At 38.4% G+C, this 25,754-nt stretch overlaps 1 protein-coding gene across 1 annotated transcript in view; it reads left to right on the top strand.

Moving 5' to 3' along the window:
* The window catches only part of LOC134654586 (myotubularin-related protein 13), a 97,763-nt gene that overhangs the window by 16,395 nt on the left and 55,614 nt on the right, over nt 1-25,754 (top strand). Inside the window, exon 4 of the mRNA XM_063510055.1 lies at nt 24,396-24,509. Within this exon, the coding sequence (XP_063366125.1) occupies nt 24,396-24,509 (114 nt within the window). The remainder of the gene's footprint in view (nt 1-24,395; nt 24,510-25,754) is intronic.

Raw genomic sequence — 25,754 nt, 5'->3', positions numbered from 1 at the left:
CGTCCAGTTCACATTCCCAAGCCTGTCAAATTTAGTCCCTTTTTGACGTTTGTTTCGGTGGAATATATTAAAAATTTAAAACAGCAAAAAATAGAATAACAAGTGCTGTTGACTGTAAGAAGTTAGATAATGATCATGCCGCAATCCGCGGCGGGGTGGGCAGCCAACCATATAATTTTACCCCCTACGTTATAGTGCCCCTGTTTTCATCTACGTTTTTATGAATCATTGTTATAATTTTTGTTGTGTCCATATAGAGATATAGACACTGTTACATTTAAAGTGGGCATGTTCAATATATAGGCGATTACCACACTAGATGCGATTCGCACGCCGCTCCGATATTTGAGCGAGACAACGCTATGCGCGTCCGAAAACCGCGTATCAAAATGTCTCCGAATTTAATTAGTCTCTCGGTTTGAATTATATTAATTATTTAAGAAATGAATAATTCATGTAACATTTTACTTTATTTTAATAAGTAAAACCCTCTAAAGTCCTATTCATGCACCTGCACTAACCGGTGCATGGTCCATCAATATATAAGGGTCATCTGTAATACACGAGGAGTCCTTATATTAAAGATATTACCAAAACGGAAAAAGTTAACTGCCAACGCTACAATACAATGATCTGTGTCGCTATTGTTCGTATAATATCCATTTACTTCCCCAAGAAAACTCGCAATCAAAGGTACCATTTACTTCTCTAATAGTTAGACTGCGTCACAGTCCTGTAGTTCCGAATGCACCCTGCACCTGTTAGATTTGATTATCGCCTTCCGCTCAGCGTAAAAAAGGGCATCGCCGTCAGCCGCATTATGTACGCTCGCTGGCGACGTGACCAGTAATTTGAACTGGGCGGACCGAGGACACAAGGTACGCGGTAGCGGTAGCGATTTCAGATCGCTTCGTAAAAGTGCATCGCTGGCGCCGCCGGAGCCCCGGACGCATTGTGCACTCGCTGGTGATTAGAAAAGGGTGGACAGAGGCCACAAAGTACGCGGATGCGCCAGTGGGCGCGATTTCAGTTCGTCGTGTAAAAAGGGCATCGCATTATGTGCGCTCGCTGGTGATGTGATGTGACCGATCATTTGAACAGGGTGGACTAAGGACACAAGACTACAGCAGCAGCAGCAGCTATTATAGCAGACGCTGTATAATAGCGGAAGCGGAAGCGATTTAGACGCCAAGTTTGAGTTCAAACTGGACATCCGTCCATCATAGTAACGTTAAAAAAGGCTACTATGAATTTCAAAAAAAAAATACAGTAGCTTTCTTGCAAAACAAAAACTTATTAAACATTCTTTTTAATATTCTCGTAATTTAGCGACCTAAACTGTTAACCCGCCAATCATACGTCACCAAATGGCAACCTTAGCACGTATACGCACATCACACTTGCATTCCCTGTGGTCTGCATAGATATAAGTAGGTACACACTAGACCACTACCAACAGCAACACCCGTCTAGCTGTTCACTAGACCGTGCATGTACAATGACTAGATTAACTGTCAAACGTGATTTTTTACTATATTTATATGCGGTTTTTTGCTGTCGTCTGAATTGCGTGTACTGTACGGTGACTGTACTGTACGTAATACTAGATTTCTAATTAAACCAAATCGGAGTCTAGAAATGACGTTCAAACGTATAATTAAGTAAAACAGCTGTGTTTTGTTTTTTAGTTTTATATCGTAATGTTTGGCCTTTTTAACACGCTTTTATTAGGTCGACCTGTATGTAACTATGTAATGAAATCTAAGGTAACTAATTTAACCATTTTCCAAGGATCGTAGCGTCATGAAAATTGGCAGCTGTATGTAGTTCTGATGACAATACAATAATATGGTATTGTCGAACTGATCTGCTGATGGAGCCGGAAGATATGAACTGGAACTTCATGATGGAACATCGTATCATAGCTATGTTTGGATTTGTTTGAAAAGTCTTGTAATGAACTTTGACCACGATTAGGTTTCAAGGTCTGAAGCGTGTTTTTCTAGTGTTTTTTATTTAAACTATTAATTTAGTAATTAACTTGGTCAGATCATTTAATTGGTTGGGGCCCTGAGCTGTTACACATTCCACTTTTCCGAGCACGATCACTTTTCCTAAACTCTCATCACCTCTACGCATAACATGGCCATCCAAAGTAAGAAAGTAACCGACGTTGGCACATACTTATGGTGGACCGACGTGTTTTAATGGTAGAACCCTCCATACAATACATTATTTCTCGACACTATAGAATAAGAGCCCCATCATTAGATCCTTGCGTCTCGATTGATTTTGGCGGGGGGATAGATTTATGACTCGCTCGCTGGCGAACACTTGGTTATTCTTATTAACGAATAATTAAGGGGAAAGAGAATCGTCTCAAACTTTGTTTTGAGGCAAAATGTACCTTGTCAATTTGTCATTCAATTCAAGTTTGTAGGTATGTAATTTTTCGGTTCCGTCGCTGATAACTTTTCTGTGTCGATGTTTATTTCGCATCGTAGCGTTCTTCGTAACAAAGCACTTATAGTTTTGACCATATGGTGGGTATTGATTAGCACCTGCAATAATATGTTACACAACGAAAGCTGCAAAAATATCTGACACGATCTTTTTTGTAGAGCCTTATGGCTCTATGAGTGTGTCACATATTTTTGCGGCCTTCGAAGAGTAACATATTTTTGCTGCTGACTGTACTTGATCAAATGATTTGCACATTACCTATACCTATATCACTTTGCTGTGCATGGAAACACCTTTGTTGTCATATTAGCGCGACAAATGTTTTCTTTCATTTACATTTATTTAAATAATCAGAACGATCATGATGTTTAAATTTCTCGCGTTCGATTTTAGTCATAACATTAACACATAGGTAATTAACTTAATAAAGAACTCAGGTCGTCACTAAAACGCTAATAAAAACAGTCGTAAACAAAATTAATTAAACAGTAGGCATTTGTTAGTTTTGTAACCTGTTTGAAACTTCTTTCGCGATGTAAGTGACTTGATTATCAAGTTGATAATCAATGCAATTCAGCAGAAATAGGTGGTTTAACAAGTCGCCTTGATATAGGCACTTAAACATCAGAAACGCCTCGTATAAACAATTCCAAATTTAATATTCATTCAAAAAATATTACAGTAGTTTGTTACGATTCGACACCCCCTCTCTGTGATCTGTTAGAGTTCTTTAGAAAGAGTTTAAGAAGAGTTCTTTTAAAATAATGGCGAATTAGGTTTATAAAATATACATTTACATTTATTCTGAGGTTGTGCAATAAAGAGGATTTGTATTGTATTATAACATTTTAACTTTATAAAATCAGGCCCAGCTAGGCGAGGCGAGACGAGTATCACGAATCACGAAAGACTGCCAAATAAACTTCAACTGCTTACTAATAAAAATAATTATAAAAATTAAATTAAAGCTACTATTCCCTTTTTTTTCACATATTTTTATCACATTTCTAAACATGCAAAACCAACACTGACCTTTTATATGACGAGAGCAAATGACGTCACGGCTCTGACGTCACCCTTTGTGAACGACCAGGCCCCTATTTCACCATGCTGACAGGTACGACAATTGTCAAAAAAATGACAGACCTCTGTTTCATCACGCCGACATTTGCCAGGTGACATATGTCCAGTGACAATTGTCATGTGACAATTGACAGATGACAATTTCGTAAATTGTTTTGTATAGAACTTCATATAAACATGACAGGTATTTTGGTACAATTGTCCATCTTAAATTTAATGACAATTATTTTGTGAAACAAGCTAAATTTTTACTAGTCGACATATTTGTCAATTCTTGACAAGAGATCGTTAATTGCGTTCGATGTGCCGTGTTGTCATCACTTACATGATATTGATTGAGATCCCAACCCCATCTAATGCAGCGTATTATTTGTTGCAAAAAACATTATTTGTTGACAAGGCGTGAAAGCATAATTTTTTTGTTACTTTTAAGTTATTTTTTCTGCAAATGCAAAGTCAATGACGTCAAAGTAGAAATCTATTCGTACTTTATTTATATATTCCCTTATACTATAAGAGTATCACCACTATTGCTTTCGCGGAGATTCATTTTCTAATTAACCAAAACCCTAACTTTACTGTTAGTACCCAACTTCGCCCAAGTCAATTAAAAAAACGTTACCTACCTCAACATAGGTACCTAATTTTGCTACCGGTCCCCAACTTCGCATTATAATTTTTTTAAATTATGAAAACTATTATACTGAGACTTATTCCATATCCAAATCCTAAATGTTGAATTACTAAACGACTTCATAGGCAACAATTACAGTTTATAGTGGAATTATGATTTCATGCTAGTTAAGAAGAATTTAAAAGCGATTTAAAGCGATTTTTATTTCTACCCTTAAGGCGAATTTAGGGTACAAAGTTTTGCCAACGTTTATTTTCAATGCAACATTGATAACGGGGTTTACTAACAACGGAAACACTACAATTGTCGCCCAAGCCTGACACAGCTCCGATCTCATGTCAATAATTACCGACAAATTGACAAATATGTCGACTTATAAAAACTACTATTGTTTCACCAAATCATTGTCATTAAATGAAAGATGGACAATTGTACCTAAATGCCTGTCATGTTTATAAGCACTTCTATACAAAAACAGTTTACGAAATTGTCACTTGTCACCTGTCACTTGACAATTGTCACTCGACATATGTCACTGACAAATGTCGGCTTGGTGAAATAGGGGCCAGGAGATACGCTCCGGTCCATGTTCCATATGACTCACTACTGGTTATGCTTTGCCCACATGTCTTAACAGAAAATAATTGAGGCACAAAAGAACAAGTTTGTTTTTAATTGTGACTCAATTTAAATAAGGGGAAAGACGAACGAAGCGTGAGTGCGTCGACACTTTTAGAGTTAATTGCCGATTGTACAGTAGCCATCAGATATATCGGAGCAGCCAAGGCGCTCACAAATATCTGAACACGCCTCTATTGTCAAGGCGTTAGATTGCGTGTTCAGGTATTGTGAACACCTTGGCCGCTCCGATATATGTGATGGCGACTGTACAACATGTAAGGGCATTGAATTTCATTCAACAATCAATTCAAAGTATAAAATTGCAACTAAAGCACAATGTAAGCATGTATGTTTAATTGTTTATTACAATAGTCGTAGTTTAGATCGAAATGTTACATAGTTTTAAAAAGGAATCTAAACTTTAGAAATAAAAGGAAGTTCGTGAAATAATAAACATATTCTAACTTTTTGAGTCGTAGGTACTCGTATCTTTTTTAAGGCCTAGAAAACGTAATCGCGAATGCTTTGGCTGAAACGTGATAGTCTACTTGTCTAGGTAGATAAAAGGAATCTAAACTTTATAAATAAAAGGAAGGAAGGAAACTTTATAAATAAAAGGAAGTTAACTTTATGAGTCGTATCTTTTCTAAGGCCTAGAAATCGTAATCGCTAATGCTTTGGCTGAGACGTGATAGCCTATTTATCTACCTACTCTATTTAATCTATCAAATAACCTTGTCTGATCGAATGTGAGCTTGGTCGTAGTGTAGTCAGATATACAGATACTTAGATACGTACGTATGTCCCTCGCTATCTTGTAATCATAGGTACGATTAGGTTAACCTTGTTGCTTACAGTCGAACGCTCTTCAAAGATATGTCAAAGGGCGATTCCGCACCGCATAAGTATAATGCCGATGCCGTAAGTATAATACGGCAGGGGCCCGTTTCTCAAAAGCTTGTAACTTGTAATACAAGTGGAAGTCCCTAACTAACAAACGCTGTCAAAAAGTGACATCCGCTTGTATTACAAGTTACAAGCTTTCGAGTAACGGGCCCCAGTGCCCTGTTTATCAAAAGCTTGTTACTTGTAATACAAGTGGAAGTCCCTTTTTGACAGCTTTTGTTAGAAAGGTACTTACACTTGTATTACAAGTTACAAGCTTTTGATAAACAGGGCACAGGTCGTGATTTCTCCCAATATAAGTAGTTAATCTTCTCATCAATCAACTGAGCTCGTTTTCGGTTTTATCTTATGGGACCCTAATTATAGTATCAAAGAAGAGTGATTTTTAGGTAATACTTTTTATAAAGCGATCGTCGTCCCATCTTTCAATCTATACTTCAAGGTTTTAGTTATTTAATGAAAAAGTACGTATTGGTAAACATCAAATGATATTCATCAGGATATAACAAAAGCAGTTTGCATGTAGGTAGAAACAAACTACCAAGTTGTTGGTGACAGAAGGGTTTTTTTTTTCATTCCTTATAGTTAATAACTATACTTCTATATACGACCGGGATATTATGAATGCGCTCTTGCGATTCACTTGTGATAGTTGTGATTATTCACTTCACAGCGAAAAGTAAGCAAAACGCTGCTCAAATCGCCATATTTAGAACAGATATTGATTAGTACAAAAGCGGAGCGAACGTACAGAGACCAGAGGCTCGTCCAAAAAGGAAGCACATGTTGAGAGCAAGTAGAAAGCTGTAGTTCATGAGACGTGCGTGACGCGGGTGACATCTGTGTTACAAATTAAAATTATCGCGTGTGAAAATTACAGCTATATTCGAACTTTAAGATACGTCAAATATTAGATATAGAAAGTTAGAAACGATATGGATCGGATATGTCAGTGTCAAAAAAGTGTCCAGTGACTCTTGTTTGACACTGACATATCCGATATCGATTCTATATCTAATATTTGACGTATCTTAAAATTCGAATTAGGAAGGCAGTTAGATGCTTAAAGTAGGTGTCAAGTATTGAAGTAAATGTAGCTTTATTATATATATGTTTATTAGCGTATTTTTTATGATGTAAACTATTTCCCGAATAAAATATACAATTACGTAAATGAAAACCATCATAATGATGTTAGGGCACGTATAAATGATTAACTCGTATCATTTCTACAGCCTAGTCTTATTATCTTTTATTTCTTTAAGTCAACATCGAAATCATCGCGTACGTATGGAGGGAAACGGTTTGCGAATCGTTGACCGCGTAACGAAAATCTTCGTAATTTTACTCGGGAATTAATATGGCACTTAAAATTATACTACGGAAGAGCCCACAAACGAATTCAAAACGTCGTGAATACTAAGCTATTTAAAGAATCCGTTTATTTATCTGTTTTTATTGCTAACGCTTTATAATTATTTGCAATTAGACGCGCCCCGGCTTTTATGCGTTATTTTATGGTGATGAATCGTCGCACCGCTAAACCCCGCTTATTTCACGTATACTCAGTTACCTCCATTGGAGTCTTCCAGACGCTCGCTAGCTTTATACAAATCTCCACGGTAATTTCCTGCCGCCAGCGGCATGCACGGTAATGCGGTCTTCACATTGGATGCGGATCCGCAAATTAAACCTATATATAATTAAAGTATTTAAAGAATAATTCAATAAATCGCTCCGTTGTGTGAGTGGGACATAATTTTAACCATTGTTATCTTTGCAGTTTTGAATTTGGAACCTTCTTTAATTCCATTATAGTTCAAAATTTGATTTTACCCTCTTAAAAGGACATCGGGACTAGGGGGATTAATGAGCACGCTCACATTCCGGAGCGGCAGATCCACATCACTATGATGATCGCTTAAACCCTCTAGTAAACTGACAACACTGGGTATATCGTCGTGTTTTTGTACCAACTTGCAGTTTAGTTATTGATCTAGGTAAACGATTATGTTTGCTATTAGTGAAGCCACCCAAAACGCATTTATGCATTTCCTGTCGCCCGCGGAGGCCGCTGAGTCCACGCGCCGATAAACCCACTAGCGAATTGCTGTGACCACAGATATAGGAAGGAAGGAGATCGGGCATGCCCGGCGATTTGTATTGAATACGCCTGTCGCAAGTTCTCGAACACACAAAAAGCACCAGTAATTATAAAGACAACGCACGCACACACCTAAAGTACGCACACTTGTAGATGGACGCTCCTATTGCACAATACACGCGCATCATTTCAATGTCTGTGTACATGCGAACGACCAGCGAGTCGTGTCATCACGCACGCACACAACGATAATTACGGGAACTGAGCCGGGACACCGTGATATCGATATTTGATCGACTGTCGGAAAAGACTGTGTGTCGATAACTTCATGAACACTTTCAAATATAAATATTCGGAATCATTGTTCTTAATTGCCTATTTATGGAATAAATTTACTTGTTAAAACAAGACATTTGATTTAAGTAGATATTAGTAGTTTATCAAAAAATAAGGAATGTACAGTTACATAAACTTTACGTAACTGTAAATTATTATGCTTAAATTGCTTAATAATGTATAGTTGCATACATTACTTCATCTACACACATATTAAATAATGTCATATGATGTGTTCAGAAAAAAGGCATTCGAAATTTGATTGCAATAATAACATCGAATTTTTGATTATTAATTTATTATAGAGCAATAAAAAACAATAATTTTCTTACGAGGGGCGTTCAAAATATTCTCGGTATTGATATCTTACAACCTCTTCTAAAATTTCTTTCGTTACTGGCCGCTAAGGTTTATTCATTGACATTAAAAAAAAGTATAATTCGAACCGAGATGTTCTTTTGTTTTTCTGCAATTGCTGAACAAACATGAACATCATGTGGGAATTGACAATGTTAACTAAATTAGAACATCGATGCGTGATAAAATTCTTGACAAAACAGGGTAAAAATCAAAAAACCATAAAAGAGGAAATGGATTGTGTTTACCGTGAGTCTGCTCCTTCTTTATCTACCATTCAAAAGTGGTCAAGCGAGTTTAAACGTGGAAGGGAGAGTGTTGAAGACGACCCTAGACCTGGCCGGCCTGTAGTAGCTACTTCACAAGAAAATATTGATAAAGTGGAAAAACTTATATTGGAAGATGGTCGAGTGAAGGTAAAATCTATAGCACAAGTAACCAATCTCTCTATTGGTACCGTACATGATATTATCCATGACCATCTTAATATGTCAAAAGTAAGTGCAAGATGGGTTCCGCGAATGCTGACTCGGCTTCAAAAAGACATGCGTGTAGCTTGTTGTTTCGATTTTATTGACCTGTGCGGTGAAAATCCTGATGAGGTGCTGCAAAGAATAGTTACTGGAGATGAAACCTGGGTTCATCATTATGACCCAGAGAGTAAACAAGAGTCCATGCAGTGGCACATTAAGGGTTCAGCTCATCCCAAGAAGTTCAAGGTCATCCCTTCAGCTGGCAAGGTCATGGCCACGATATTTTGGGATTGTGAAGGAGTATTACTGATCGATTATAAAGAAAAAGGTGTAAATATCACAGGACAGTACTACGCTAACATTCTACGTCAATTAAAGGATGCAATCAAAGAAAAGAGGCGAGGAAAGTTAACCAAAGGTGTTATGCTTCTGCATGACAACGCCCCCGTCCATACTGCTCATATTGCCAAGGCAGCTATTGTTGAATGTGGGTTTGAAACTGTTACTCACCCACCGTATAGTCCGGACTTAGCCCCCAGCGACTTCTTTTTGTTCCCCAATCTTAAAAAGGATCTGCGTGGAAATAAATTTTCCGATGATGAAGCATTGAAGGCGGCAGTGGAGGAGCATTTTTACACCAAAGATAAAAAATATTTTTATGCAGGATTAAAAAAAATAATTGATCGATCTTTTAAGTGTATGAACATAGGGGGGGAGTATATTGAAAAATAAAAATATCAAACTTTTCGTACTTGTTTGTTTTCATTCTCATACCGAGAATATTTTGAACACCCCTCGTATCTGTGCAAATGCACGCGGGTATATTACGTTTAATATTTATAGTCAATTACTGCCCAGTAAAATGAACCCGAGACCTCGTGCACAGTAGGCAGACACTGTTGCAATCTGTAGCATCACTCAAGGAGAGGCTTAAAAAATTGTGGCTTTCCGATACATAAGTAATTCGGTTTTCCTCGATTAGTACTTCTTTAGTTTCCTTTACTTTTCTGGTTCGAGTATTTATTTATTTTATTTAGGTTATATTTATATATATACGCTTTATTTTATTTATTTAAGTATTTCTATTTATGTTTATATATATTATTTGTAGCAATACTAGCAATGTGTATTCAAAACTTGCATTTCATTAATTTTAGTGATTGTACACTATTGTTTTTGTTTGTCATTCATCATTACTTTTGTTTATTCGTTTCCTCAAAGGTTAACTGAAAGAGATCCCATACAGGGATAAGTTCGCCTTTGTTGTATTTAATTTACTCTGTAACTATGTTTCTCGTTTTTATTTCCATGTGCAATAAAGTATACTCATACATAAATACATACCATTAGGTAACCAATTACACAAAATTTATACTAAATAATATTATAATAATATATTATATTAAAGACAGTAACCATCTTTAAATTTTTAAATTATTTTTAGCGTCAACTAACCCTGGGCTGGTTTTATCGATACGTGTTATAGGTGCCGCACAGCACTATCCAAGCGGAGCACATCGCTGCTGCACTATGAGAAAATTTCTCATTGAGTGAATCGTTTTGTACCCAGTTCATTGCGGCGTAAACACTGTACTTTGCAATCATGTTACTTGTACAGCAGCATTGTATATGAAACATATTAAATGACACGCAAGTGTAAGCTTACATGGATACAAGTCGGAATATTACGTTGAATTCGTGGTTTTATTTGAAATAAGTAGTGAAACCTGTGAAAAGTGATCCCATTGGTCTGGAAATTAATCAAATCACTGCGATGTTTACAAGTAATTATTGCACAACTCGGCATTTTGGTAAAAAACAGAAGTTTTTCGGTGAACAGCGCGCGTGCATACTCGGTAACAACGGACGGCGAACTGGCGGCGTTGTATGCTCAATGAGCTAACAACTGCGACACGGCCGCCGGCGGCTTGCCCTCTCTCTAGTATTATATGCTCTGAGGCTGTGACTTAGCTATAAGCTCAGCCTATGCAAGTTAGATAAAAAACACTGTTTTCTGAATGGGCTGTCTTACGTACCAGCCAGGCTCGCAGCAAGATAGACTACCCGTCCCTGTTTTATTAACATAGTTAGAAAAAGACGGGTAGTCTATCTCGCCGCGAGATACTGTTGTGCCAATCATGTGCTAGGGCTACAGACGTCACCATGTTGTCAAACAAAGCGACTAAACGATTTACCGGAACACCACAATGCAAAGCGAGATAAAAACATGCTGTTGCAGTGTTGTTGACGATAACTAATCATTGGATAATGTCTGACTACGTACGATATATTACACCTCCGTTTAATAAAAAAGTGTGCCAATGACCATGCAAAACGAGCGTTCTCCTAAAGACTGAACGGGCTGTCTTACGTGCCAGATGTCACCGGATGTTGTCAAACGGGGCGACTAAACGATTTACCAGAACACCACAATGTAAAGCGAGAGTAAAACGTGATGTTACAGTGTTGCACGAGTTCACGTTGAATGAAACTAATTTGTCTAAAGATGCGTAATTTCAAAGTAAGGGACATATAAACAACCTGAAATGAACAAAACTATAATTAAGGGCAGCAGTGGCACTGTACTTTAATTAAATAAATAAATAAATAAATAAATAAATATTATAGGACATTTTTACACAAATTGACTAAGCCCCACGGTAAGCTCAAGAAGGCTTGTGTTGTGGGTACTCAGACAACGATAGATATAATATACAAATACTTAAATACATAGAAAACAACCATGACTCAGGAACAAATATCTGTGCTCATCACACAAATAAATGCCCTTACTGGGATTCGAACCCAGGACCGCGGCTTCACAGGCAGGGTCACTACCCGCTAGGCCAGACCGGTCGTCAAAAATTAAAGAGAACACTACAATGTAAAGCGAGATTAAAACGTGATGTTGCAGTACGTATCTGACTATAGTACTGGCTACATACGATACATTACGCCTACGTTTAAAAAAAAAGTGTGCCAACGACCATGCAAAACGAGCGTTCTCCTAAACACTGAACGGGCTGTCTTACGTGCCAGACGTCACCGGATGTTGTCAAACAGGGCGACTAAACGATTTACCAGAACACCACAATGTAAAGCAAGAGTAAAACGTGATGTTGCAGTGTTGCACGAGTTCACGTTGAAACTAATCTGTCTATAAAGATGCGTAAAGTCAATGTGGCTAATTCCGTCCACGAGCGTAAATTTCTTTGATTTTAAATCGTAGGAAAAAACACCTGCTTTTGATTGCTGAAACTAAAAGCAATCGCTGCTTTGTCGATGAAATTATCAAATCTGTTTCGTTGTTGGAGAAAAACGCTAGTAGACGGAATAGTCCCTATGACGGAATTAGCCACATTGACCTTAATTTCAAAATAAGGGACATACGTATAATCAACCGGAAATAGGGTGAACGAAACTGTAACTAAGGGTAGCAGTGGTACTGTACTTTAAAGGGTCATCATTGGGTGTTTTACCCTATCATCAATATGTAGAAATACTTGAACGAGTGATGTGACTCAAGAAATTAGTAGTAGTAGTAGTAGTAGTAAACACTTTATTGCACAAAACAAGTACATAACACAGAGATAATCCAGTAAATGTGTACAAAGGCGAACTTATCTCGTTAAGGGATCTCTTCCAGCTAACCTTTAAGTAACTGAGAGATACATTATGAAATGGTAGTCAAACTAAGATAAATTGTACATGACGGCGAAACTTAAAAGAAGTAGCTAACCCTAGAAACATAACTAAATACGATGCGATGCATTATGTGCAAAGGCATATACATGTATAAATATACGAAACAAATATATATCCATAAAAATATTAATACATACATTTAAATATATATATATATATATACCTACAAATATATTTTTCTCAAACATGCAATGAAATGTTGTCGCTCCGGGCGTTATATCAGGCTTCGAAGTATCACGTTTAGGGCGGAGCAACTCCAGAGAACCGTAAAGGAATTTCATACGAAATTGAAGGCCTAGGCCGGGAAGTATTTTTTTTTAAATTCTAATGTAAAGATGGGGTCTGTGTCCATGAACAGGCTAAACAGCCGAATTATATATTTTTTTAAATATTTTTAGTGACTGAATGGTTATCGGACCAAAATATCCGTGTTAACGCCTGTTATACACGAACGTACTGATATTAAGAATACGAATCTGTATGATTCAATGTGTTGATGAATAAATTTAAAATTTTGTCTATACGTAAGTCACCAGAGACCATAGACAATATTTAAAATCCTCTGCATTTATTTTATTTATAGAAATTGAGATTCTTATTATCAGATTGTGTATAATGGCCCTAATAAGGTCTATTCGAACACTACACACGCGAAATACGGACGACTTCCGTAAAAAAAAAAACAATTATGGCGGGATTGGAAGGAAAATTAAAAAACTTTTGTTGTGAAGTTGGATTTTTATTATAAAGATTATAAATTTGTTTTTTTTTGTGGTGTATTTTTTTATTTCATTGCATGTTTGAGAAAAACACTATACATGCCTAGCCGTGAAAAGGTCTTGCCGGCTTCGTATCACTATCCGGCCTCCCTACGGTCGGCCGGCTATACCTACTCACCCGGCAAGCCCTTCTTTCCCGGCGTCTGCAGTAATGTACTAATTATATATAACCGCACAATCCTACCTACGTGTCGTTCAATTGACATTAATATTATTGCCATAACCTCTTTAATTTTGCCTTCAGCGACGCTACACACTGACACTGCCTTAGCGGAGATGGCAACGCGTTCCATAGCCTCACAAAGTGTATATTAGGCGGCAGAAACACGCGTATATTTTATATAACTGTACTTCCCAACAGAATGAAAGTTTGGATTTGTGTAGTAAATCTGCCAAAATACTTTTTCAATAAAGTACCTATAGGTCTTCGTATTTCCTTAATAATGGGGTCTACATTAATACATTGGCTTGTTCTAGATCTAGAACTAGTCTGAATTTCCTTGGGTTAGAGCCAAACATTTTGTCCTACTGAAAAGTTCACAAGCCTCATAAAAATATAAAACTCACATTAAGAAAACACAGTTTAAATTATTGTGGTAAAATAATAAAACAACAACAGATACAATACCTACATGAGTACATTACAAGCATAATATTCTCATTGGCTATTCAGATTTACGATTTATCCATCTGCTGCAGTCTTATCGATCCGGATTACACTTTCTCAATCAATCAAATCACAAGGTTATTGTATAAATTTTAAATACCTATTTAGTATGCAGATTACAGATAAATCGGTACGTCATCGTGCTATAGATAATTCTATAGATACTAATAAATACGAGTATGTTTTGTAATTATCATCATTATTTTATTATATATGAGTCTATTGTTCAATATTCTATATCTGTCGTAAAAGTTGATAGTTATATTAACTATATGTCTATTGTAAGGTTCGATGGCCTCGCTTCTAAGACCAATTGTTCCAGAAATCATATATCTCCAACAGGCTCATACACTACATTTTCATCTCAACCTAATACACACCTTATCAACTGATTACTAAAGTCTATTTCATAATACGAAAACGCTGCCTAATAGGACGTATGTTAAGTTATCCCTCGATATGCCCAACACTGATGTTTTAACCATATGTTATGGAGCGCGTATAAATGGATTTGCGTCGAGTTTTGACGAACGATATGGAATTATTTACGTGTTGTTTACGGACTCTTTGAAGTGAATTTACGAGGACTGTTGGAACTGGTGAATTTAGGCCAAATTTTCAAAATACAAACTGTACATACTTCACTACTTCTGTAATATGTAACTGAAATCTCGTTATGTGACAGTTGCATAAACTATTATTACCACGTCGACGCACGCTTGACAAACCTATAAAAACGCGCCATATGGAATCATAGCCAAGAGCGTTACAGTGTTTAGAATTATCCTTTTACTCGTACAGGCTACAATACACAAATACACGGTTTGTAAAATGAGCTGATAAGTACGAAACATGCATCAAATATGCTTTACCCTGCCCAAAATTTTTTCAAGATTATTGAAATAAATTAAACTCGGTTATTCGTCAAAGTTGTCATTTTTATCACGTGCGGTTTTGTTTACTTTTACCTCAATATGTAAACATATAAAGACAAAGACTACCTACCTATAAACGCGAATTCGACTAGGTACAAGCATCATTACAAAATAAATGTAACCCCAAATCATTGAAGCGGTATGTTATAACATTATGAGTACTATGAGTAGGTTTTTTGCATCGTCTAATTATATCGTAGACCAATTTACAATCGTCCATACTGTTGACTGACAATAAATAAAACTTATTGCAAAGATATAAGATCTACTTATGGTCATTTAAGAAGCGTTGCTCGTTGTACGCGTTTTTGCGCCCCTGTTAATTGAAGCTCAGGGGCCGGCTTGATGGGTGTGCTATCTACACTCAATAGCAATTTAGAAGAGTCAGTTTGTACGGGTATTCTATACTATGTGACCCGTTTTAATTACTTGTGGGTATGTATTGACAGAACATTCGTAATCGATGATGAGATCGGCCAGTATAGATCTACTTGTAACATCCATTCGTATTAGGAGTCATATTTATATTGGTCAGCCTGTGACGAAAAATTGCTTTAAAAAATTGTGTGTCATTGTTATTTCGACAAAGTTTTGTAGTTCTATAAAGCATCGTAGCGATTGTATGAAATTTAGTATAATAATATCAATTTAAACGCGAATTAAAGTAAACTTTGATTGTGTCGGTTGCTAAACGGCTATGACTATACCTATAAGTTGTCTAACAGTGGCCAAGCGTCAAGCTGTATTAACATTAAAGCCCACAGAAATCAAAAATTTGCCTCGCCATTCTCCGTCGGCCCTATCATGCACTTTGCACATAACGAGTAATACGTTATTCGATTATTTTAATCCAATTTTCTCCTATGTATTTTGGTAACATGTCTCGTTCTTGACATTTCAATGACTCGAGTTCAAGATACGAGACCAAAGCGAAAAGGCAGTAACTTTGAAACGTTGTTACTACTTTTCTTTTGATCGTCAGTCATCATTGGCCTTTGCGTCTATTCCAGACGGTTTATGGTGTAACGCCGGAGAAACGCCTTTTTTGGTGGCTGAATAGACCGATGCGAGACCGACATGGTCTACCACAGGACTGACAAAAGAGATTTCCAAAAAACGGCACTGAGACGCCTTGTCGTCGTTTTTCCTGTGATCGTCAGTAGCACTTAAGGAAATGCGGAAGATTGGGCTGTACTTAAATAGAGTTTTATTCTTATGGCGGATGTGGCTTACGATAAAATGTAGCAGGGTGTTTCATTTCCTTAGTGCTGCGTTTTGTTTTTATAGAAAGTGCTCCGTTTTACAGGCACTCAAGTAACAATTCATACAAAGGTCGTTAAGAAGCTAGTAAGAAAGATTATCATAATTGGTTTAGGTACTACATTTATATTTCTACAAGATGAATGTTCTGAGTCAACATTCAAGAACATCTTTCTAGAATATAATTTGACACATTTCCCGATTTCCGATTGGACTGAAATTTTGCATACATCGAATGACAATGCAATATTATGACGACATGGAGCTGATCTGATGATAGCGACAGGAGGTGGCCATTGGAACTCTGCGATAAAACAACGCAAACTAATTTTGTTTGTTAGAAAAGTCTGGATGAGTTGTTTCAATTTTCATTATCCTTCGAGAGTTGCAAGAAGTGTGAAATCTGTAAATGTTTTCATGAAACGAATCTATCGGTAATTATTCGTAATGTCATGCGAACTTTTTTTTTTCCACAAGACCAAGCCGAGATCACTTGATAATAGCTGTACTTAATAGTATTGTAGTGTAATCACCAACACTTTACTGACCACCGATGAACCTTATACGTTTGCAATAAGGTTTATGATTTGTCAATTAACAGTGTCGATGTTTGTACTCTACATATCAAGAAGCAACATACGCACTCGTCCTCGGGCCCATCTATTAATATACTTAAATGTGCCAGTGCTTTAGGCTTTTTATTGTTCGTCCTACTGATCTTGTCACGCGATGTTTTTTACTACTGCAGGGCAAAACTGACCCTTATGTCTTCACCTTTAGAAACAACTAGGAATATCTGTTATTGTAATTAACTGTTTGGGTCGAAATATAGATTTATATTCTTCTAATTTCCTAATTCGTTTTGTGTTTAGCTGGTAATTAGCCTAATTACCTGTTCATGACGTATTGTGGACTATATTTTTAGAAGAAAACACCTGTGCAACACGTAGAACTTGCCTAAATTGGTACGGAAAGTAAAAAGCCAAAAGGGTCTTCTGAAGGTTTGGGGACAAAATATAAATTTTATTGCAACTTCTAGTTACTGAAATATTCTTTTCATTCGCTGTTCGATTACAGCCAGCGGTTTGATCGCTTTCAGGTTTATGGGCACGCGTGAGTAACGCTCTGTTTGGATATCGCTTGTTAAAATAGATTTATTGGGCGCCATGGGCGTTGTTCCTTCAGTATACTTTGTACATTCGACTAAACATTTCTAAGCCTTAGACCATTGTAATACGGTTCAAGAATGATCACTTAACTGAGTCTTCGATGGTAGGAATAGGAACTGTTTGGCGCTTACGTCCCTTTGTGTAGAAGCTGTTTAGTGTTAATGGTGTTCTGGCACTGTGTGGTTTTCCGTCTGGGGTGGCACTGGGCAGGGCATTAAGCTCCTTTCTTCCTTGTGTGTGAATTGTCTTTGTAGATCTCACGTCGATCGATTGGTGTGGTAACACCCTAAAACTTCTTAAGAACTTGCTATTACAAATACCGCCAACTTCGATTGTCGCGTCGCGTGACATGACTATCTGTTTTTCTCGGACAAAAGCTCGGACGAGGGCGGATATCAGAAGTAACTGTAATAAAAGCTGTACTCACAATATTGTCGCTTATGTGACATCTCGGTCACTCGAATAACAGAATTCCCCATACTTCCGCGTCATCTCGAAGTCTTATTTATGGTAGCTCATTGTTTACCAGCACTGTTTATAATCAAAAATGTTTATAGTGAATACGTGCCCTTAAGTTACACTAAATTTCATGCAACTTTATTTATATTATTTCAAAGATGTGAAGTGTTCGCCGTTATTAGGCCAAGTTTGTTTTAATGCAACCTGTCGATAAGGAATCGCGGAACAAATGGGCGAAACGGTGCATATTTCCATAACAACGTAATAATCGTAAACGTTCGTAAGGAAAATGAAATACGTATGCTTCATTGCGTTTCCTTCGCATATTCGAGTGTGACTGAAATAAAAACTAAACAGTCAATGTTAGTTAAATATGTATCATAGAATGTTTTTAGCTTTTGAACATGATCTAATAAAACACGGTCTTCTCTTCCCAGAGTGTCACTTGCCTACGTCACAATAAGATTGCCACTTTATTTCAACATAACATGTTACATGGGTACATTATATCTATGGTTAATAAGTTAAAATATTTCTTTATAATTCTATAATTTTCATTTATATGTATTTTATCTTAAATTTTACAATAACACGTCATTTTTAATTATTCGTTAGCAATATCTTCCGATTCACGAAAGAAATTTCAGACGTTCGGGTAATTCTGTTTACACTACTGGCAACACAGGATAGCGCTGTCACATATGACAATCCGCCATTTTGTCCCTGACCGTCATCCTTGTCGAACGCGTGTTAATTGTTATTTCCTTCTCGCTCAGTGTCAGCAGTCGCAGTGTTTTCCAAACTTTTCACGTCGTAAGCTTGGTAATTAATGTTTTGTTACGAAAATGGTTGGCTGTTCTATTCGGAACTGTAAGAGTAGGAGTGAAAAGGGCAGTATAGATTTGTTTTATTTTACTATGTTTCTACATGAATAACTGAAAATTAATGCCGTTAAAATAATTTTCACCGTTGGTTAAAATTCTCCCACATTTTAAAGTTTGAGAACCTGTAAACAGCATGATGACGTAGGCAAGTGACAGTTAGGTCATTCGCGAATCTCGGAAGAGAGTACCAGGCGGAGTATATTATTATACCATGGCTTTTGAATATTGAATAATTAAGTCAGAATTGTAAGAAATCGTTTAAACATAATTTTTTGACGCACAACAGAGGGGCTACCGCGAACCACGTTGGACGTGTTGCCTCTCTGTCACACCTGTAAATTCGTACGTAAGTGTGACAGGGAGGCAACACGTCGAACGTGGTTCGCGGTAGGCCATCAGGTTACCTAGGAAAATCTTTATCCAGTATTTTAATGATCAATGTATAGTATACTAGCAATTTCAAAAATATATGTATAAAGGCAATAAGTTCTCCTAAACGAGCATCTAATTTAATTTAGAACAACGAAAAACGATTTCAGCTATAAATCTATACACGAAGCACTGTAGAATTTTACAACGTGAACCAATCTCACAAATCAATCTATAAACAATCTTTTTCATCCTCTCAACATCTCGACGCTAACACATACGTTACCCGTAATACATCTCCGACAACCTCGGTAAACACAATTACGAATACCGACCGGGAATCACGAATGAGCAAATACTCTAGTAAATAACCTTGGCTCGATTTTCTCCCTGGTACCTTATGGCGTTTTGTGTACGTTACCTACTCTGATCTTGGAGAAAATATTTGGTGTCTTTTGAGTCGCAAATAAATAGGTAATACAAATAAGGGTATGTTGTCGACACAATAGAACAAATTTGTGCGCAAATAGGAAGCCATTATTGGATGGTGAAGCTATTTCCAAAATATTTGTTATTAACCGTGAACCTTGTACAGTCAGCAGCAATGATTGCTAAGCGGGCGAGGTGTTCAAAATGATCTTGACGCGACTTTATTGTTAAGAGAATAAGAGCGCGTCAAGGTAATTTTGATCACCTCGCCCGCTTAGCAACTATTGCTGCTGACTGCATTCGGTCTAGCGCGGAGTAGACTGTCGCAAAGCTTTGTAAAACATAAGGGTTCCCTTTGTACCTTTTTGGTACGGAACCCTAAAAAACGGAGTCGATTTATTTCTGTGTACAGTGTACACTCCGTTTTACCTCCATACACTGTACAAGTACCTATTTGTAATTACTTATGCAGATATGAATACGAAGTAACTGTATTTTACTTATTTGCAAAGTGTTAGAGATTTTAGTTGCTGGCACAATAGGTATAAAAACCAATAAAATGTCGGCGAGCTGTTTGTTTACGTGGTCGTATAGATATCTGCGTTAACGCGCAAGGCAATGCTCTGGTGCTTTGATCACACCTCCTCCGATGGGCTGCCATGTATATTCGAATTTACAGTAAATTGAATCGAGCGTTCTGTTTACGTTTTGAACGTTCTTTATATATACAAAAGTACCATAAACAAACCATAAGATAAGAAACGTGGTTTACGTACGTATACGTAGTGCCTATGTCCGAACCGTAGAGGTACGCATACTACAAAAGAAGTTCTACCAGGGGCCCGTTTCTCAAAAGTTTATAACTTGTAATAATTGGACAAAAGCTAGGTCTATTATTTATTTATTATTGGGGTGGTATCGGGCCTTTGAGTGTCACGTCGACCAAGTATTGATCTATTGTGACGGCCCTTTAAAGTTCATTACTAATGCCCGTTGCATCCAGAAAATTACAGATGCTTTGGGCCGTAACGTTCTGTACCTCATAGGGTTGCAATACATGCCGCCCTAAGTAGGTACTTCTTTTTGACATTAGTGGTCCACAGGAACAGAGAATGTGCATTGTAGTCTCCTCTGACTCCTGGCAGAACCTGCATGTCGCATCTTGTTTCTTGCCAATTTGAAACATGTGCTTGTTCAACTTACAGTGTCCAGTCAGTATTCTAGTCACCGCGCAAGTTTTGTGCCTTTTGAGCCCCAGAAGCTCCTTAGCGATTTTGCTGTTGAACCCTTTGATTAGAGCTTTCGAGTGTACTTGTCCTTTAGCGAACTTCCACCAATCGATTGCTCTCTTTTTTCTAAGCTGAGCAGAGAATATGCATCCCGTTTTGTGATTCCACAGAACGGTTCTGGGCCGACCAGGGGTGTGTCTGCGCCCTTTCTTGCAAGTTCGTCTGCTTCTTCGTTTCCGTTAATGTCGGAGTGCCCTGGTACCCATCTAAGTGTGACTTTGTTGGAGTTAGCCAGTTTGTTTAGGTTTGTTTTACAGTTCTGGACTAGTTTTGAGTTTGACTCAAGGGATTCTAGTGACAGCAGAGCAGCCTGGCTGTCTGAGTTGATGTAGATATGTTGGTGTCTTAGGTTTCTGTCCAGGTTAATCTCCGCACATTTGTTGATGGCGAAGACTTCTGCCTGGAAGATTGAGGCCTTTGTGCCCATGCTGACGCTAGCTCTGAGCTTAGGTCTCTCACCATAGATCCCACATCCTACATCATTTCCTTTCTTTGAACCATCCGTCTACCAGATGTGGCTTCCCTCTTCAACGTACATTTGGTTGTTAGTCCATTTGTCTCTAGGAGGTATTTCTACTGTGTACAGTTTGGTGAAATGACATTCGGTGTGCGTGTCATCAGTGGGCATGCTAAGGGTTTTATTTGCAAAACCCCAGGCCTTTAGTTTGGCTAATGCTTGGGAGCGCCATTTTGGCCTATTTAGCGTGCATATTCTGTAGACGCACTGCTTGGCCTCCTTTTGCACCTGCAGATGGAGTGGTATAATGTCCAGCAGTGCATCTAGGGCCGCCCCCGGAGTCGAGGAGAAGGCGCCTGTCGCTGTTAAACAAGCTGTGCGTTGCAGGCTGTTTAGAGTTTCTATTGCCGTCTTTTGGTTGGTTTTGTTACACCAGACTGCGGAGGCGTAGGCGATAATTGGCCTCACTACCGCTGTGTATAATATTGGGTCTTATGCCCCATCTTGCTCCTGCCATTCGACAGCAAGACCACATGGCCATTTTCGCTTTTTGTATAATATTTCTCAGGTCCTCACCTGACCCCTCGTTCCAAGTTAACTTTTGGTCGAAAGCTAGGTCTAACAAAAGCTGTCAAAAAGTGACATCCGCTTACAACTTTTAAGAAACGGGCCCCAGATATCTCCAAAAATCATACATAATTACAAGGCATTTTACAAACTCCTGGCTTCCCTATGTAAAACCCCTATGTAGTGTTCATGGTAAAACTCGCTCGTAATTTTACAAACGCGCCTCCAGACAATTTTCTCTTTCCACGAAAATGTACACAAAAGAAAAATTTTCAAAGGGACTTTTGAGATCCTGGCGCTTTAGCAATCTGTGGAATGAAATAACTTCGTGCTCTCGTCATACTTGGTGAGCGATTGTACTGTAGTACAGAGTACAGGCCTCCATTTTGCAACATTAACATTTTTGTTTAATCAAGCTATTATTTATAAAAGCTTCTTACACATTTAGTATAGTAACGTCGACCTGGTATTTGGTTTGACAACACCGCATAGCAACTTAATCGTAGAATGGAATGCGGCTAAAAAGCCTAAACAAACACAAATAGCATCTTCCAAATATCTAGTTTACTTCCACGTCAAAGAAAACGCCACAACTACATACTAAATACTTGGTCAGTTCCGTCGTTCGTCATTTGAGCGTCAGTTTCGCAAGTATGACGCATGAGTCACGGTCATTAGCAGTTCGACAGTGGAAGGATTTGCATATAGCTCCGGTGTTATTCCTAACCATCAAGCGCAATTGAGCCAAACGCATTTAGTACGGGCCTGAGGGCCTACCGCCAACATCAAAAATTGAAAACCACCTCTCTATCCTCTCGCTACCTCTATACCTATCGCTCTTGCATATTCGAACGATATATGATGAGATGATGAGGTCAGTGATAAGTTATTATTATTTCTCGACTCCACCTTCTAGGTCCAATGCTTCAAGTTACAAATGGCAGCCCCTCTCGGAAGTTGTTTTGGAATTTGAGGTCTACTTACACTAGATTTCGAGCTCAAAGCAGACAAATTGTGATGTTAATTAGGTTAAAGCAAAGCATTTAGAAGAAGAAGGTTTTATGTTTATGAACGTCATTTGTTCTTATTACTTTTGAATACACTAAATGATTGACGTGCGTAACGTATGTAATTAGCCTAGTTTCTATTGCGTAAGTCTTTGGTTTAAAAAAGACATCGGCCAAGTGCGAGTCGCACGCCTAGGTTTCCATGTAACCAGGTTCATATCTACTACTAATGTTCGTAAACCAAAACGAGGAACCTAAAAAAGATCACTTAAATAACACTTAAAGAGGTAAATGTGTTGGTGTTTATACACTTAATTTTGCCGTTCTTCCCTTCATCGACATAAGGAGGTACAAATGTACAGTTTTCAGACTTTATCCTTAGCTGGCTTGTCTTGCGTCTTCAAGTACTTATTTTCGAGATCCAGCGAAGGAATAGAATTATTTGTAGGTAGGTATATACTGGGATTTCAGGTCCTATAGACGCACTTTCCCGGCAAACTATCCCAGCGACAACGGTAATAAGAGCGGCTTAATTACAACGGAAACTTCGCCGGCGACGCTAGCTCGGAGATGAATGGCAGTAAACGCGGTTTCTACTCAGCTAGGAGTTTTATTACACGAGCAGATGCTTCAGACTTGGAGCAAAGTCTGTACAGTCGCCATCAGATATATCGGAGCGGCCAAGGTGCTCAAAAATATATGAGCACGCCTCTATTGTCAAGGCGTTACAGTGCTTGTTCAGATATTTATTGTGAACACCTTGGTCGCTCCGATATATCAGATGGCGACTGTACAAACACAAAGTGAGGAGAAACTTGCATCTAGATTCTAGATGTACATTGACATAGGTAGCTTAAAGGTAGTCCGCAGCAGAGTATGTGTTGGTTATTTTGAACACCTGGCTCGCTTACGAATTTCTTCTACTGACTGTACATAAGTAGTGCACGTTAACATTGCGTACATTTTGGTTAGGGAATTGGTGATTATGACTAAGTACCTAATATACAGAGTACTTATTACATTCATCAGAACAGAAGTATGCCTTTTTAAGGCAGGTAGTCATACTCTATAAAACACTACAATGCAAACGTTTACTGTTAACCGTTTTTTCCTCACACATTCCGGTCCTACGCAAGTTCCCTCTTTGGTTTGTAATTAATGCATGGTCTGAACTAGATATACTGATGGATGTGTAACAACTACTTATACAGACAATTACATATACATAATATGCTGCCGCAAATGGGTATTCAAGAAAAACACGTATTTGACTTTGCATATATTTGTATATGTTAAATAAGGCAGGGAATAGGTATGTAAAAACGGATTGGGACAAGGAGTTCAATATATTAATCGTAAAACCATGGTTTGGTTGCAAACTGTATTCTACGGCCTACGCCATAAAGCCGAGCATTGCTAAACCAATGTACTTGTTGTTGCAGGACGAGGAGTCGTTGGAGCCGCGGCCGGTGGCCAACATCACGCACCACAGCATCATGTACGCGCCCAAGTGCCTCGTCATAGTGTCGCGACAGGACTATCTGGACACCTTCCGGGTAAGGAGATCACTGTATCAATAGAATCGTGTACACTCAAGGGACGAAGCGTCGGAGCCCGGCCGGTGGCCGACATCACGCACCACAGCATCATGTACGCGCCCAAGTGCCTCGTCATAGTGTCGCGACAGGACTATCTGGACACCTTCCGGGTAAGGAGATCACTGTATCAATAGAATCGTGTACACTCAAGGGACGAAGCGTCGGAGCCCGGCCGGTGGCCGACATCACGCACCACAGCATCATGTACGCGCCCAAGTGCCTCGTCATAGTGTCGCGACAGGACTATTTGGACACCTTTCGGGTATTAAGGAGATCACTTATGTAGCTCAATGTATCAATAGTATCGTGTACACTCAAGGGACGAAGCGTCGGAGCCCGGCCGGTGGCCAACATCACGCACCACAGCATCATGTACGCGCCCAAGTGCCTCGTCATAGTGTCGCGACAGGACTATCTGGACACCTTTCGGGTAAGGAGATCACTTATGTAGCTCAATGTATCAATAGTATCGTGTACACTCAAGGGACGAAGCGTCGGAGCCCGGCCGGTGGCCAACATCACGCACCACAGCATCATGTATGCGCCCAAGTGCCTCGTCATCGTGTCGCGACAGGACTATCTGGACACCTTTCGGGTAAGCCGGTCTTCACATTAGTTCATACGTTCAAGACTATCTCGCTCACACACCGTATAGCGGGCATAGCGGCGTGAGGAATTGAGGATCCGCATAACGTGTAGCTAGCTGCAATTATCAGGGCTATAACCGCAAAAACCGTAATTCGCTAATTGTGGGATTTTTTCTCTTTTACTCTCATTAAGACATAATAAGAGTGACAGAGAAAAATGACGATTTTCGCGGTTATAGCCCAGTACGCACGCATTGCGTACCTACGCATGTTTCAACTAACGAGCCATTTCTCATATAGGTATATATAAAATGCGGATCGATGCTGATATATGTGATTCCACCCTTAACAGGCAGGTACAGTCAAAGAATTTAATTTCCTATTACCCATTATGTACTTGGTCACAATGACAATAGTATGAGGTTTCTAGTGACTTTCATATTGATTGTCACTGTGTCAAGGTGCAACGGAAATTAAATTCTTTGACTTTACTCACGTTAGCTCGACTGGTTTAGATTGGCACATGGTTATTTTATTTATACTACTACCTTAGAATATAGTATAAGCGTGATAAGGTGTGAAAAAGGTAAACCGATAGGAATCGAGTTTTATAGGC

Source organism: Cydia amplana, chromosome 15 (genome assembly GCF_948474715.1).
Source record: "Cydia amplana chromosome 15, ilCydAmpl1.1, whole genome shotgun sequence".
In the NCBI taxonomy this organism is placed as follows: Eukaryota; Metazoa; Arthropoda; class Insecta; order Lepidoptera; family Tortricidae; genus Cydia; species Cydia amplana.
This window is presented reverse-complemented; position numbering and strand designations above follow the sequence as displayed.